General features: G+C 36.9%; 3 protein-coding genes across 6 annotated transcripts; all 3 read left to right on the forward strand.

Moving 5' to 3' along the window:
• The first annotated feature begins 954 nt into the window (after window positions 1–954).
• Window positions 955–2,494, forward strand: sowahab (sosondowah ankyrin repeat domain family member Ab). Its single transcript, XM_077235839.1, has one exon. The coding sequence runs from the start codon at window positions 1,041–1,043 to the stop codon at window positions 2,418–2,420; it is 1,380 nt and encodes a 459-aa protein (XP_077091954.1). The 5' UTR covers window positions 955–1,040; the 3' UTR covers window positions 2,421–2,494.
• A 3,673-nt stretch (window positions 2,495–6,167) lies between these two features.
• Window positions 6,168–10,997, forward strand: gdf9 (growth differentiation factor 9). 2 transcript variants are annotated; one of them, XM_077235841.1, is made up of 3 exons: window positions 6,168–6,353; window positions 6,491–6,798; window positions 9,115–10,997. In XM_077235841.1, the coding sequence occupies exons 2-3, from the start codon at window positions 6,498–6,500 to the stop codon at window positions 10,038–10,040; spliced, it is 1,227 nt and encodes a 408-aa protein (XP_077091956.1). In that variant the 5' UTR covers window positions 6,168–6,353; window positions 6,491–6,497; the 3' UTR covers window positions 10,041–10,997. The 2 variants fall into 2 exon arrangements, with proteins under 2 accessions (XP_077091956.1, XP_077091955.1); XM_077235840.1 differs by having other exon boundaries at window positions 6,168–6,798.
• Window positions 10,998–11,249: 252 nt separating this feature from the next.
• On the forward strand, window positions 11,250–15,709 carry nudt22 (nudix (nucleoside diphosphate linked moiety X)-type motif 22). Of its 3 annotated transcripts, none has more exons than XM_077235889.1 (7): window positions 11,250–11,332; window positions 11,443–11,717; window positions 12,031–12,514; window positions 13,523–13,636; window positions 13,759–13,856; window positions 13,936–14,029; window positions 14,567–15,709. In XM_077235889.1, exons 2-7 carry the CDS (start codon window positions 11,632–11,634, stop codon window positions 14,666–14,668), a joined length of 978 nt encoding a protein of 325 aa, XP_077092004.1. In that variant the 5' UTR covers window positions 11,250–11,332; window positions 11,443–11,631; the 3' UTR covers window positions 14,669–15,709. The 3 variants fall into 3 exon arrangements, with proteins under 3 accessions (XP_077092004.1, XP_077092006.1, XP_077092005.1); XM_077235891.1 differs by having other exon boundaries at window positions 11,267–11,332; window positions 11,452–11,717; XM_077235890.1 differs by having other exon boundaries at window positions 11,275–11,340.
• The last annotated feature ends 64 nt before the right edge of the window (window positions 15,710–15,773 follow it).

Raw genomic sequence — 15,773 nt, forward strand, 5'->3', positions numbered from 1 at the left:
TGCGTTTTGAGTTTCAAGTGAATTTAATTAAATTTGATGAAGTCAATGGAGTTTATAATGTTATTTCTTATAAATTTCAATTAATGATACATTCAAATAAAATTTCTCATGAATATTGATAGAAATTTATATTTTCTTGCATCACTAGTTTTTTTATTATTATTATTAATAGAAAGGGGGTAAAATTAAGGGACAAAACTCAGCACTGTGAGTGGATTCTAACTTGAATACCTGTGATTGGCCATTGCGTTCAAGAAATCAACAAACATGTCTGTGATGGCTATATTGCTCCCCGCTGTGAAAACACTTTGTAAACGGAATAATTTAACATTCTCCGGAGCGCAAACACTACTTGTGTAGTTTACAACCTGTTTTTCGCTAATATGCTTCTTTTTTTTTTTTTTTACTGAGGAAACAGACCAGCAGTCATGTGCAGGTTTTCCCAAAAGCAATCGGAAGAGAAGCAAGTTCAAGGACAAAATCACACGCTAGTATCAAGGCCGTCTCTCCTATCCTCAATATGAAAGTTGTTTCACAGCAACATTCAACTTTATAATGTCGTTCGTCTAACATTTTCCTACTGTTTTATAAAAATAGTTAAAAATAATAATAAGTATAATAATTCGTGTTATTTTTAGTTATTTTGAAATTGGTGTTATGTTAACCTTTTCAACATGTCTAAAACATAAATATGCATACAACGATATTCTCCCTCCATGCGCATATGTTAGACGGTGTTTATTGTTTTTTAAATTTATTTAGGAATTATTTTTTAGTGTTACATTACAGTTAATTGTGTTATTAGATACGTATGTTTAGATGTTTATACATTATGAGGTGGTGAACGAGATGCACATTTTAGACTTTTGGATGCAGCTGCGCGTGAACTCTGCTACCCTCCGCCGTGCACGCGCCGCATCCTTCACTCATCGCGCGCTCGTGTGCTGGTCTTGGAGAAGAGAAGGATAACCGGAAACAGCAGGTTGTTGTTGTTGAATCATCTCGCATAATAACTACTAAAAAAATACAGCGGCAGGGAAATGGCTTTGACTCAAGAGATGATCTTAACTTTTTTATTGGAGCACGGGGGAAAAGTGAAAAACTCGGAGCTTGTGAACAAGTTCAAAGGACTTATAAACTCCAGCGACCCCGCGGAAAAGAAACAAAATAGAGACCTTTTCAAACGACTGGTCAACAACGTCGCCGTGGTTAAACAAGTCGATGATGTAAAGTACGTGGCTGTGAAGAAAAAGTACCAAGGATTCACAGGTGAAAAAAATACACTGAATAACAGTTTATTTGAATTAATATCGCCATGTACTAGTAGTAACTCCGCGCTTGATTCCAGTGAAATAGAGAATGTGGATATTATTAATAACAATTACTGTCATTGCTCCATCCAAACTTTGAGTAGTAGCAGTAACGTTACAAGTGGAAATGATGCTGAATTACCTGACTGTAATGCAACCGAGTCTTTGACAGCGAGAGTGCTCAGTGTGACAAGTGATGCTGGAAGTGGCAAAACAGGATCCGTTTTCGCTGTTGTGGCCATTAAATCTCCACCAAATCCACGATGTGAGTTGCAAAATGATGAAAGGGGAAAAACATACTTCAAAACACAAACATCTGATGCCGAACCACCGCCTTCTACAACTGAGCGTAACATTAAAGTCAAGGCAAATGCATATCAGAGCTGTATTGTGGCTGGAGAAGGGTTTCCATACAGGTCTCTGAGAGTCAAACGAAAGGAGCTGGAGGCACAGGGTTTGCCACAACTGCGAAGGTGTAGCAAAATCACCAAACCGGGTGGTAATGAGGCTAAAGACTCAGATGGAGTTCCTTTGGGATCACTGAAGCATCAGTGGCTTGTGAAATCAGCAACAGGAGGCTGGCGTCAAATCCACAGCCTCCTGCTGCAAGACCCTCAGCTGGCAGAGAAGAGGAATTTCATGTCTGGATTCACAATCCTGCATTGGGCTGCTAAAAGCGGAAACGGTGAAATGGTGTGTAAAGTCATTGATCTTTCAAGACAGAGTGGTGCAGAGATCGATGTTAATGCCAAGTCTCATGACGGGTACACACCTCTCCACATTGCTGCCATTCACAGCCGTGAACGTGTGTGTTCACTGCTGCTGTGTGAATATGGTGCCGGCACTAACATACGGGATAACAGTGGGAAAAAACCCTACCATTATCTAAGTCAAGATGCGTCAACTGAAATCAGAAAGATGCTCGGAGACCCTCGCTGTCTGCAGCAGGATCCTCGAAATTCTTTAAAGCATCATCAAAACCTGTCAGACCTCCATAAAGGGTTCAACACTCTGAGTAAACTATTTCAACCCCACGTCACTGGACATAAAGAGAAATACAGACGTCGGCCAAGCTTTCATTTCATTAGAGAGAAAGAACATTGCGCTTAATCGCAAGTTGTTACAATGAAATATCTGCTCTTGAAAGATAACACCTCACAAAAAAATAGACTTATGTAACTTTATTGTGTTTAATACGTGTTATTAATTTAATTGGTAATTATACAGTGGCAGCACTGTACTGATAATCATATTTGATAATGAAATTTGAAAGACACTTTATTTTGATGGTCCCATTTACACATTCTGTTGAATAGTAAGTAATGTTGCACCTACATGTCAAGAAACTCTCATTAGAGTATTAGTAGACTGTCTGCTAACTCTTTATTGTGATGCTCCTCAACAGACACTCTACTAACTATAAGTAACTTTGCAAGTACATATCAACTTACTTTACTACCCCCCTAACCCCATTCTACTAACCCTAATACCCTGAGACATGTATGTGCAACGTCACTTATAGTCAACAGAATGTCTAAGGGGACCATCAAAATAAAGTGTAACCAACAAATATTGACTCAAAATATAATTTCATGATAAAAAATATATAATTCCTCAAAAAATATCATTACTATTACTGCAAAAAAACACAAACAAACCTTTAAAGTTAATTCAAAATTACTTTAGTGTGGACATGATTATTAAATTGTGAAGTAGGCCTATGTCATGGTTCTAATTGTACTTCCCTTTATTAATGCTGAAAAGAAGGGAACAACATTTATTACAATATTTTTTAATCTATTGTGAATCATTATTGACTATAACACTGTAAAAAATGATCAGTTGACTTAGAACCTTTCAAAAGTGAGGAAACCCATTGCCTTAAATTATAACTTAATGCATAATTAAAATAATAAGGTATGTGGAATTGTCAAGTTCACATAACTTTATTTTTTTCAATGATATGAAGATTATTTAGGCTATACTAACTTTAATGCAACGGGTTTCCTCACTTTTTTAAGTTAAGTCAACTGATCACTTTTTTACAGTGCAACAAACTCAAATGTCTTTGTAATGCAAATTTAGGAGAAAATATGCTTAATTGTCTTACTAATAATGTCACCGTGTGACTTGTGAGAGCATTTTCTGGTTTGCCTCAAACAGTAACTCGGTCATCGTTCTTATCTGATTGTTGTGCTGTGCATAATTCCTAAAGAAACACTCGTGCCATTGAATGAAGGGAGAGAGGCCTCGGTGTGGGATGAAGACATGCTCTCCCTGAACTCATTTATGCTTTATGTGATGTCTGTGTAATACTAAAGAGATCAACTCTAGCTTGGTTCTTTAATAGTTGGATAGGCCTCGGCAAAATTAGGTCAAACTTTATGCAAATGACCACATTACTGATATAATGTGTGAGAATAAAACCACAGTTTTATCCCAGGAATTTATAAATGTTAGAAACAGTCTGGAAAATATAATGAGGCCTTTGTCACAGTCAGGCAGTGATTCAGGCATGATTTCATGGGCGCTGGAGCTTAGCATAACTTCATTCAGAGGCTTTTACTGGTGTGCAGTGATCTGTAATGATGCGAATGCCCTTGCCTCTCAGTTAGAGCTGCTCTCGCGAGGTGAAGGTCATTTCAGAAAGTATTTCCTTTGGGTTCAGAGCAGTTCACTGTTCAACATAAAGCTATTCTGAGCCAAATTTCAGCACTTAAACTGCACATTCTGACTAAGACTAGTATATCTTAAGCATAAATTAAAAAAAAACGTCTTTTGATTATTGATATTAATATTTAATTCAAATTTATGTAAATAAATGTAGTTCTTAATTTTGTTTTCTGAGCATTATCAGTCTGTCACAGTTAGTAGGCAGTTAGTATCTCTGTGTTAGAGAAAGCAAAATAATAGTTCTTTGTGTTTTGCTGGCTAATTTATAGGGTCATTGTTCGACCTCCAGGATGTTTTTCTTTTTCATTGTGCAGGATCCCACAGTCACCCTGGACATTAACTTATAATAGGTTGCTAAAAATACAAATGTCAAAACTTATTTGGCTGAGGAAGTATACAGTTCCACAGCATCCCTTTCAAATAAAATGGTAAAAAAATAATAATTGAGACTCAATTGAAAGTCATTGTTTCCTGGAGGTAAAATTCAGAATGATGTAATGTGTATGTATGCGATGCTTCAATTCCGATATTCTAAAGTTTCATGTTGAATGCAGTTGGATTTAGAATGTAAACTAAACTGTTAAAGGGTTAGTTTACCCAAAAATAAAAATTGTTTCATCATTTACTCACACTTACACCAGACGCACAGTTGACTTCCATTATATTTTGTTCCTACTATGGAGGTCAATGGCTGCTGTCAACTGTCTGGTTATGAAATGTCACACTGTCGGTGCAGAGTGAATTGGCCTTGAAAGAGATTGTCCACCCAAAAATTTAAATTCATTAATTTCATCATTTTCTCAACCTCGTGTCGTTCCAAACCTGTTTGGCATTCTATCTTTTCGATAACACATAAAAGAAGATATTTTGAAGAATGTTGAATTAAAAAGTTCCATTGTATGGATAAAAAAAAGAGTCAATGGGAATCAAAATTGTTTGGCTATCAACAATCTTCAAAATATCTTTTTTTGTTATTGTTGTTGTCATACTAGTTTGGAACAGCATGAGGGAGAGTGAAATTATGTCAGTGTTTTCATTTTTGTGTGAATATTCTTTTAGCATCATGACGATAACTATAAAGTTTTAATAATTGTTCTAATTCTGTGAGAATGTGAATTCCACATTCACCGCTAAAATGATAACGACAGAAGAATGATATTGTTGGAATCACTTTCAGAGTTATTTTTCTCCAGCTCATGAATAATAAAAATTCTTCTTTAAAGAGCTCGAGCATATAAAGTGGCAGACGCCATAACTGCAGCTCGCTTAATAAACAACATTTCCATGCGTTGGTGGTGGACGCTAATATAGTTCTCATCATAGTTATCGTTCTTCTCATATCAGCTTGAGATTTCAACACTGGATGCATTTATATTTTCACAACATATTGTCAATTTCTTGCATGTTAAAATTCACATATTTTTTAATTGCTTGGCCTTCCATAGCGTAGAGTGGCGTTGTTACTGTAACATTGCTCAGGTTGAACACACTGACACAATAAAACACAACATCAACCATGTTTTTTAACTCAGAGGAAACAAGCCTTAAACAGTGGAATTATTTAATAAATGTTTTTGATAGCAATTTGAAAAGAGTGTCTGCAAATCATTAATTTTCAATGGCCATTTGAGGTGATGCATGTCTGCTGCCTGAACAAAGTTGCAAAAAATATTAATTTGCATATATTGACTGTTGTTTTCCCACTGGGATGTCACTTCCTGCATTATGATGCCATTAGGGAACTAAATATGGATATTTAAACAACAATTATCTTGTCATTCAGTATTCCAATAAAAACAATACTTCCCCAAAACATATTTTATTTTTAAACAGTTTGATGCAAGAAAAATGAAGAAACTTGAAAATGTTCTTAATAAATTGCCAGTTTTTCATGTCATATGGAACTGTGGAACATCCACTTAAACCAAAGTAAACCACTATCAACACTTAAACTGTGATAGTGTCAGATGGGCTGCTAATATTTTACATCTTTAAAGCACTGAGTTTAATATTTTATCCTAAGAGGGGGTTTGGGACATTAAATGTCACAGTAAAGTGACTGGAGAATCACAGAGCATTGATGCTCCAGTTATGTTTTATTTTTCATTTAGCCTACGAGGATTATGAGGATAATTTTGTCCTCGTGGCGCTATTTAACGACACTTTGCCAAAAAAACATATTTCTGTTAGACGAACTCGCTCTTTTCGGCATTAAATAAACCATAACTTGAACCTCAAGCAATGCAGTGTGGCGTTGTTTGAGACGTTTAAAAACAAACTCTTCAAAATCTTACTTGACAGTTTGTGGATAGCCTACCTACACCGTCTTTTGTGCCAAATTCTCCCTGATTGCGCACACCTGTCTGTCAGGTAAGGGCGACGGAAGTGGCAAGTGAGGTTTGGCCGAAGCCTCTGAAGTCTTCTCCGGGACTGTTCTTAAATAAACGCACTTTATTTATTATGGCGACGCCGCTTTTTAAATATGGTACGCGTTGTTCCCTATCCAGATACTTTATGGTTCTCGCGGTTATCGGCCTGTCATTTACATCATGCTACAACTTTGAAAACGAGTCTCTTGAACCCGACGTCTCCCTTCACCATGGTAATATCCTGAGCCCTTTGCTGAAGGCTTTGTCAGAGCAGAATCCTTGGGGAGAATTCACACCACGAGCCAAGCCTGACTCCAGATATGTACGTTACATGAAGAGACTGTATAAACTATCATCGAAACCCGACAAGAGTCCCGAGGCCTCTCACCTGTACAACACTGCGCGTCTGATCACTCCTCGAGAGGAGTGTCTCGAGCAAAACCGAGGTAAAGCATACTTGTGTATCTCATAGTTGCATCAGATATGTTTACAAACTATTTGAATAGATTCGGTTGCTTTATCAATCAGGAACTCAGTATTTACGGAATACATTGTAATGCTATCCTTTCTGAAATATTGCCTGCCCTACTATACATGATGGAATTCTTTGATTACGTAATTCCCCAAAATATTTTACATAGCCTACTGCATGCAATATCACACAAGTTATACACTTATACTAGATATCAGCACAGCTTTTGCAGCAATGTATGATATTACACCATGATTGCAACTGTGGTATTCCTTTTATACTACTGTTAAAAAACAAAAACAAGGTAATAATGAGTAATTTATGTTTTATGCCAAATTTATTAAAATAAGCACAAAAAAACTAAATATAAGCCAAAACAACCAAAATATTATTACCTTTGGTATACAGGACTGTGTAATTCTTTTCTGATACATTTAACTACAGTATGCATCTCATAGAGCACTGCAAATGATCAACAAAAAATTGATTTATAGACATTTAATTTAAGTAAAATATGTGAAACATTTTAGGTTTATTGCAAAATGTATGGGAAACTGATTACGACTTCTTTCTATGATGTCAATGCCTTCTCTGATTGGTGGACCCAAAGTTCTGTCTGCTAAAAGAGATATTTAAAAATATCTTTTAGAGATATCTAAAAATATATATATAGGCCTATATATTGTCATAATTTATTCACCCTCAAGTTGTTCCAAACCTGTATGAGTTTCTTTCTTCTGTTGAACACAAAAAGAAGATATTCTAAAGAATGTTGGTATCCACACATTTGACGGTATCCATTGAGTTCCATAGTAGGAAAAAACAATACGATGTAAGTCAATGGGTGCCGTCAACTGTTTGATTACCAGCATTCTTTAAAGGGGTCGTATTATGCCAATTTACGAAGTCTGGATTTTGTTTTTGGGGTGTACTAGATTGTTCAAAAAACACATTATTTTTCACACTTCAGCATATTATTACAGCAACTCTTTCCACAGTCTGGACGAACACGTCGTTTAGTTCCTGTTTCGATGAAGCTCCTCCTTCCGAAATACGAAATGTGCTGTGATTGGTTAGCTGGCCCAGTGTGTTGTGATCAACAACGCTTAGCTCATGTCCAGGAAGTTTCCCACCGTCATAACTGCGAGTTTCATCTGCTCAGATGTAAATATTAAGGATAAAGTTAATTTCAAACCAATTTAAGCCTGATTCAGACTTGAAGAATGTTAACAAACAGGAGGATCGTCCAGAACGGATTTCATAGGACGTTTCAGTGGTATGTTGTTTTCTTTTAATTTTCTTAGACATTTTAGATAGAATGTTATACACCATTTAATCATGATATTTGTCGGAAAACTATGGTAATACAAAAGTAATCGATCACAAAACCAAGTATAATTTTTCTAAGGGGCGATGAACAGTCTTACAAAAGCGACACCCTACAAAAGCTACAGTAAACACTATATCAAATGGATGGTAAATGGTTTGTTTACATCATAGCAACTACAAAACTTATAATTGGAACTTTTAATAGAAAACGCAACTAGAAATAGTAAGACATACTTACAAGTTGTGATCCACAATAACAGATTGTACCGACAAAGTGTGAACGGCTCCATTTTGTGCATTTAACCTGCATGCTGTTCTCTGTAAAATGTGAAGCACACAGATAAACTTTGGGTTTATAATGTTAAAGAACACTTTTAAAAATAAATATTAACCACTCTAAGTTAGTCAGCCTTAGGAAGGTCAAACAAATGAGTTTTGAAAAAAAAAAAAACATTTTAAATGAGTAACATTACGACTTCATAAAGCCCCCAAAAATTGCGTTGTAGTTCTTGAAAAGTGGATTCTGTTAAATAAAATATCTCCCTTTGGATTGGACTTTGAGTCCCTTTTTTATAACCTTTAATATTAATAATATTTTTTGTAACCTTGCAGATTTTTTTTATGCTCAAACAGCAATATTACACTCGAACTAAAGTTGAAAACGTGAAAAAGCATAAAAGCCCGCATTTAAAATATCTTCTATTGTGTTCAACAGAAGAAAGAAACTCATACAGGTTTGGAACAACATGGAATACATATTTGGAAGTTTAATTATTGCATAATATGTACTGCTTTACATGCTATATAGTAAACGCCACACAGAATGCAGTTAATGCATTATGCCACTGACTATGAAACTGCAGTCAAGCAATCACAAGTCACTCACAAGAAATGAATAAACAGTATAATTGTTGTCAAGAGAAGGATGTGTTCCTCAACGGTATATGTGTTATCTTGTCAGAATTCTTCATGCAGGATATTTCCTACAGTCTGAATCGAGTGAGGACTCAGGAGCAGTTACTGAAGTCAGTGCTGCTGTACTCTTTCGACCACAACCACATCACCCCGTTCACGTCGCTCTGTTATCTGGATGTAAAGGAGCAGAAACCCTCGAAGGATCAGATGTGTTCTCACCATCTCAGCACCCAGCAGTCAGTCCCGCTACTCAGCTTCCACGTCCACACCGAGAGAAGAGTCCGTCGCCGCTGGGTGGAGGTTGACGTGACCTCCTTTCTCCATCCTCTCATTCAGACCCATAAGAAGGACATCCATCTCCTGATCAACTTGACCTGCGTTGAAGATATGATCCCCAGACCTGGAGGCCAGATTCATAAGAGTCCGGTTAAGCTAACTCACAGGTCTCCGTCCCTTCTTTTGTACCTAAATGACACCAGTGAGGTCGCATACCAGAGAAGAGCCATGCAAGGTAGGATGGTCGATCTGACATCCAACCACTGGGATGGAAAGTCCACAATGTGGGAGTCAACCTCACGAAAGCGACGAGGAACCCTAAAGAGCACCAATTTGCCAGAAACCATGCCCAAACTCATCCCCATGTATGACTTTCCAACAGATGACTGTGACCTGTATGATTTCAGAGTGAGCTTCAATCAGCTCAAACTAGACCACTGGATCATAGCGCCTCACAAGTACAATCCGAGGTACTGTAAGGGATTTTGTCCAAGGGCCGTGGGATATATCTATGGGTCTCCAGTGCACACCATGGTTCAGAACATCATTTACGAGAAGCTAGACTCCTCTGTGCCCAGACCTTCATGTGTGCCGTCAGCGTACAACCCTTTAAGTGTTTTGACCATTGAGAACGACGGCTCCATCGCCTACAAGGAGTACGAGGAGATGATTGCTACCAAATGCACTTGTCGATAAGATTAAATTGGCTGTTGAATCTTTTTTTTTTGTGAAACATTGCTTTGTAAAACACCGTCCTGTTTTTTTTTCTTATTATGAAGACGATGAAATGACTTGACCACATGTATCAATTTGTTTTGTTTAACATTACTTTTTATCTGATTCAATAATGCTTAGAGTATTTGAATGAATTATGCAATTGAGTTGTTTTGGTGTTTTCTTAGACACATTTTCTGTATAATAGTTATATATGGGGGTATTTAATTTGCTTAAAGGGTTATTTTTCTTTTTTGATGACCAGTTATGTTGTTTTAAGTTCTTTTCCTTAGGTTGGTGGTCTTGTCTTGCACTTTCTATTCCTTAATCGTGAATGGCAAAATTTTAATATTTCTAGTTCTGGACAGAATATGAAAAGTGTAGTTCTATTGTCTTATCAGAACACTTTTACATTGTTTTTTAAAACCTGGGAATTGCAGACGGTTGTCTCATGGGCAACCCCTCACTTCTTGATGTCCAGAAAATAAGTTGCCTTAATTGTGGGCAACTTGATATGTGTATTAACTGCTTTAAAGAAAGTAATAGATGAGAATGTGTGTCACATGCCTATTTATATAATTTATGTCTGTATAATGCGGTCAGGCTGGCTTTGGTTTCACAAAAAAAAAAAAAAGAAAAGAAAAAAAAGTGTAAAGGAGGGGGGAAAAATCCCATATAAAATAAAAGAAAAAATTCAGCAAACAAACTTGATTTCTTTTCACCCCTTAAACCAAACCTCGGATTGTCACTGAAAGTATTTTGTAGTTTAGAGGAAAGTCTTTGTTAGTGTTTTTATATATTTGACAGAACTAAAAATCTCTCTTAACAAATGTGATTTATTTTTCTGTTTTCAAAATTCTAAATGGTGATAAAAGCTTTGGAGTAACAGTGTGGGAGAGTAAATGGTAAAAGTTGTTTGTTTTGATAAAAAAACATGTAAATATGAAGTCGGGGGCATTTTACTCATCACTTGAGACAAAAGTGTGGTGTAGATGCCTAGAAAAGTATGTAAATAGGCTACTTCTATAGCTAGAGCATTTTAGTTTAAGTAACATCGAGTATTTAAATTTTCTGATAATTTAATCACAGAAAATATACGACGTACGCTGTGCTTTGTTTAGGTTTAATAGGCTACTACTGTACGTTTTGTTAAATTGTTGATCCAGGCTTTTATTTTGAAGAAGACTTGAAGTTGAAGTAGAACTTCGCTTCCGGAAGTTTTTCAGTAACTTAAGAGTCCTATTGCCTTTTAGTTAAGGAAGCAAGTTTTTTAGGTAAGGAAGTGAGTTTATCGTTTCGTAGTCATTAAACTGCATATTTCTGCCAACTTTGTTTACTACTTTTAAATGTTTGTAAGGCTAATCCAACTATTTTTATTGTTGAGACCGTACAGGAAACCGGTGGAAAAGACAGACCACTACACGAGGCATCTGTCAGTTGATTCACAGCTCTGTCTCAAAACATACCGCCTATCTGGATGTACACTGTTCAAAAAAGCATGCCTAGGTAGGCACCTCACTAAGAAGACACCCATGCTGAAAGTCCACTTAGGAGCAGTCTGAAAGGTTTTGTCATGGATCCAGAGGTGTCCCTCATGTTGCACTGTGATCCATTACAGCCTCTCGGAGAACATCAAACACACATAGAAATTTCAGACAGGTACCGTATCTTCACATTTCTCACTCACACACACACACACACACACACGTAGTGGCGTGCAGTGGTGTTCTGAATGAGGAAGCAAAGTCATCCGTTTTTTAAATGTGTATTATTGTCATATTTACCAGGTTATGTAAACATTACATTTAACAAAAAAAAAAACAATTTAAAACAACATTCTATACTGTAGTTTTACATTGTAACTTAACTAAATTAACTGATTAGATGTCAGCCATTTTTAAAGACCAATGAGAGAGTTAAAACACACACTTTATAACATTTTAGCCCGAGTCGTTTTTTACTCCTATATTAGATTCAATCGGCAGAGTTTTCCTGAGATCGAGCAGCACATTGAAGCCGTGTGGAGTGACAGATCGACCCAGGAACCGTGGCTCTTCAACGGGGCTAAATTCAGATTGCATTCAGCGATGCTCTCCGTCGTGGAAAACGGACCAATGGGAGAACAGGCTGTCCAAAACAAAGGAGACCAATTAGAAAGTGGCGATACATCCTCGGAAAGATTAACAAAAGATGAGCAGTCATGTGTCCTAAATTTACAGCTAGGCCTAACCTGTTATAAAGATTATCTGGGGACTAACTGGTCGCGCGAGGCGGCGAACCTGCAGAGTCACGGACGGAATGAACGCGCAGATACGCAGGCCTTCCTCGCGCAGCCGCTGGGCGTAGGCGCTGTCATGGCAACCGCGGATGGAGACGTGGTCCTGCTGAGGAGGAGTCAGAAAGTTGCAGAGGCCGCAGGACTGTTAGACATACCCGGAGGTCACCCCGAACCAAAGGTCAGACACATCATCAGGGTTATATATATATATATATACACTGCCGTTCAAAAGTTTTGGGTCGGTAAGATTTTTAATGTTTTTAAAATAAGTCTCTTCTGCTCACCAAGGCTGCATTTATTTGATTAAAAATACAAAACAAACCCAGTAATATTGTGAAATATCATTTCATTGTAAAACAGCTGTTTTCTATGTGAATATACAGTAAAGTGTAATTTATTCCTGTGATCAAAACTGAATTTTCAGCATCATTACTCCAGTCTTCAGTGTCACATGATCCTTCAGAAATCAGTATTATATGATGATTCGATGCTCAATAAACATTTCTCATTATTATCAATGCTGAAAACAGTTATTTACACTTTTATTTCAGGATTCATTGATGACTAGAAAGTTCAAAAGAACAGCATTTATCTGAAATACAATCTTTTGTAACATTAAACACTACCGTTCAAAACGTTGGGGTCAGTGAGAATTTTTAGTTTATTTTTTGGGGGAAATAAATCAATACTTTTATGCATCAAGGAGGAAATAAATTGATCAAAAGTGACAGTAAAGACATTTATAATGTTACAAAAGATTCTATTTCAGATAGATGCTGTTGTTTTTAACTTTCTGTTCGTCAAAGAATCCTGAAAAAAAATGTTACTGTTTGAAGCTCATCAGAGAGAACCTATTCAATATCAATAGCTGATTATGTTGTCGTCAGTGTAGGTTTTTCCCTGTGAGCTTTTGTTTTTCTGCTTTTATTGCATAGTAAAATAAAACCTGTTGCTGTAGTTTGTCTTTTCTCCCACAAATATTTTTTTTTATAGAAATGCTTTAACCAAAGTTAGTGTGGTGTTCTTCACTTATATTTAAAAATAAATAAATATATATCCTCATATTTTGATGGTTTCATCAAACGTGTAGGGTCATTAAAAACAAATATGCCCTCCAGAAATGACTTTTGGCCACTACAGTGTATATATCATTTGGAATATCTGAAATCTGTCCGTGTGCGTGCAGATGGTGTGTCCGGAGGTCAGCGAGGAGGCCATATGTGTGGAGCTTCTGCAGGGTAAGGAGAGAGCCGTTGTTTCTGAGATCTTCTCCTCTGTGTGTGCAGAGATCAGTGATGAGGTGTGTATCTGCGGACTTCACATCGGATACACACTTCTTTAACCACATTGGGAAATCGTGGCTGTTGACGCCACTATGCTGGTCTCATCTTTCTTTGCTGTTGTTGTTCTTACTCATTACAGGTGAACGTTCCTGTCAGTTCTCTAAGCAAACCGTTGTTCATGGGACTTGCGCTGAACCACACCAGTGCAGGCCGACCCAGTGCAGAGTTTTACGTTCGGTAAACCCCATCCTATATCATCTTAATCTGTACATGATGAGCTGTTATCTTACGCAGCTGTGTTTTTTACTCTGTGAAGGTGCACTTTGACGACGGAGGAAGTGAGAGATTTCTATAGACGTGGTGGTCCTGAGGCCCATGAGTCCACTGACATACTGTTTCTTAGTCGAGCGGTAAGCATTTAAATAAATGCACACAAGTCCACATCAAGATGTTGGCTGCGTCCGAAATCGCACTTTTGAGTAGATACTTATTTTGGATAAATAATTACATGACTGTTAAAAAAAAAAAAAAAAAAAAAAATATGTTCCAAATAGTATGAATGTAGTATGCTGTCATTGACATGTGACCAGCATCAGTTATGTTGCTTCACTGCCATTCACAAATCCTCTCCCATGCCCTCATGGGATAGTAAATTGTCCATCATATGCTCATGGAATATGCTGGAAGTAGTGGGTCATCCGAGTACTTTTTGCCTACTCTTTAATGAGTACATACTGTTTTTCGCCTACTATATAGTAGGGAAGTATGTGATTTCAGATGCAGACAGTTTGAACTACACCCTTTTGTGCTGTTTATTTCATATTCACATCTCTTTCCATATGCCAGATGTCTACAAGACAGTCATTAATAATAAGATTGGCATCTCAAAAGACATAAGACGTGTATAAAGATGAAATTTTACATTTGTCATTTTTCCTATTCTACAGAAAATGCTCCAATTAAACGATCGCTCGCCCCTGTGGTCAGAGATGTGTCCTTCAGCTAAAGGTGCAGTGCTGCTGTATCAGAGGGTGATGCCGGATTACTGATTTCATCAAATGCACAAACAGCAGGCGCTTCATACATCTCTTAAAGGGATAGTTCAACCAAAAATGAAAATTCTGTCAGTATTTACTCTCCCTCATGTTGTTCCAACCCTGTAAGACCTTCATTCATCTTCGGAACTCGAATTAAGATATTTTTGATGAAATCTGAGAGCTGGATCGTTAAAATAGTCCAAGTGACTACAGTGGCTCAATCTTAATTTTATCAAGCGACGAGAATACTTTTTGTGCGCAAAAACAAACATAAATAACAACTTTATTTCAACTATTCATTTCCTTCTCTGTGGTCCTCGAGTCAAGTTAATGTAGTGTGATTGTGTAGAGCTACGTCACACGTAGGCTCACTATTGGCCGACGCTGGTCATGTGGGTGATGCGTGTGACGTACAACAACAGAAGAACTGCGCTATTACAGTAGTGAACTGACTCGAGGCCCACAGAGAAGGAAATGAATAGTTGAAATAAAGTCGGTATTTTTGTTTGTTTTTGCGAACAAAAAGTATTCTCGCTGCTTGATAAACTTAAGATTGAGCCACTGTAGTCACTTGGACTATTTTAACGATGTCTTTAATAACTTTTCGGGGCCGGCAAGTTTCAATCTCTGAAGAAGCCTATGGAGGAGTGATCCAGCTCTCAGATTTCATCAAAAATATCTTAATTCGAGTTCCGAAGATGAACGAAGGTCTTATGGGGTTGAACAACATGAGGGTGAGTAAATACTGACAGAATTTTCATTTTTGGGTGAACTATCCCTTTAAACTTTAATGATATAACAGGGATAACATTTTGAGTTGTTTTGCATTCAGTAGTGTATTGCATAAGAGACTTGTTTGAAAAATTGCAATAACATACCATAGAAAGTATACTGGTGGATGATAAAGGTGTAGTCATTTTCATGATATTTATACATAAAAGTTCTTGTACTGAACATATATAAAGTATATTTTGCAGAGATACCCATGAAATGTATTCTTTGTATTGAATAAGCAACCTTTCATATTAAATTAATAAAAGTTTTAAAAACAAATGACTAAGACCTTTTAACTTGGAGCAAGTTTGCTATAACAGTTTGGGATTCACAGTGAAAGTCT

Source organism: Siphateles boraxobius, unplaced genomic scaffold (genome assembly GCF_051911475.1).
Source record: "Siphateles boraxobius isolate OS27281-9 unplaced genomic scaffold, OSU_SipBor_1 2, whole genome shotgun sequence".
In the NCBI taxonomy this organism is placed as follows: Eukaryota; Metazoa; Chordata; class Actinopteri; order Cypriniformes; family Leuciscidae; genus Siphateles; species Siphateles boraxobius.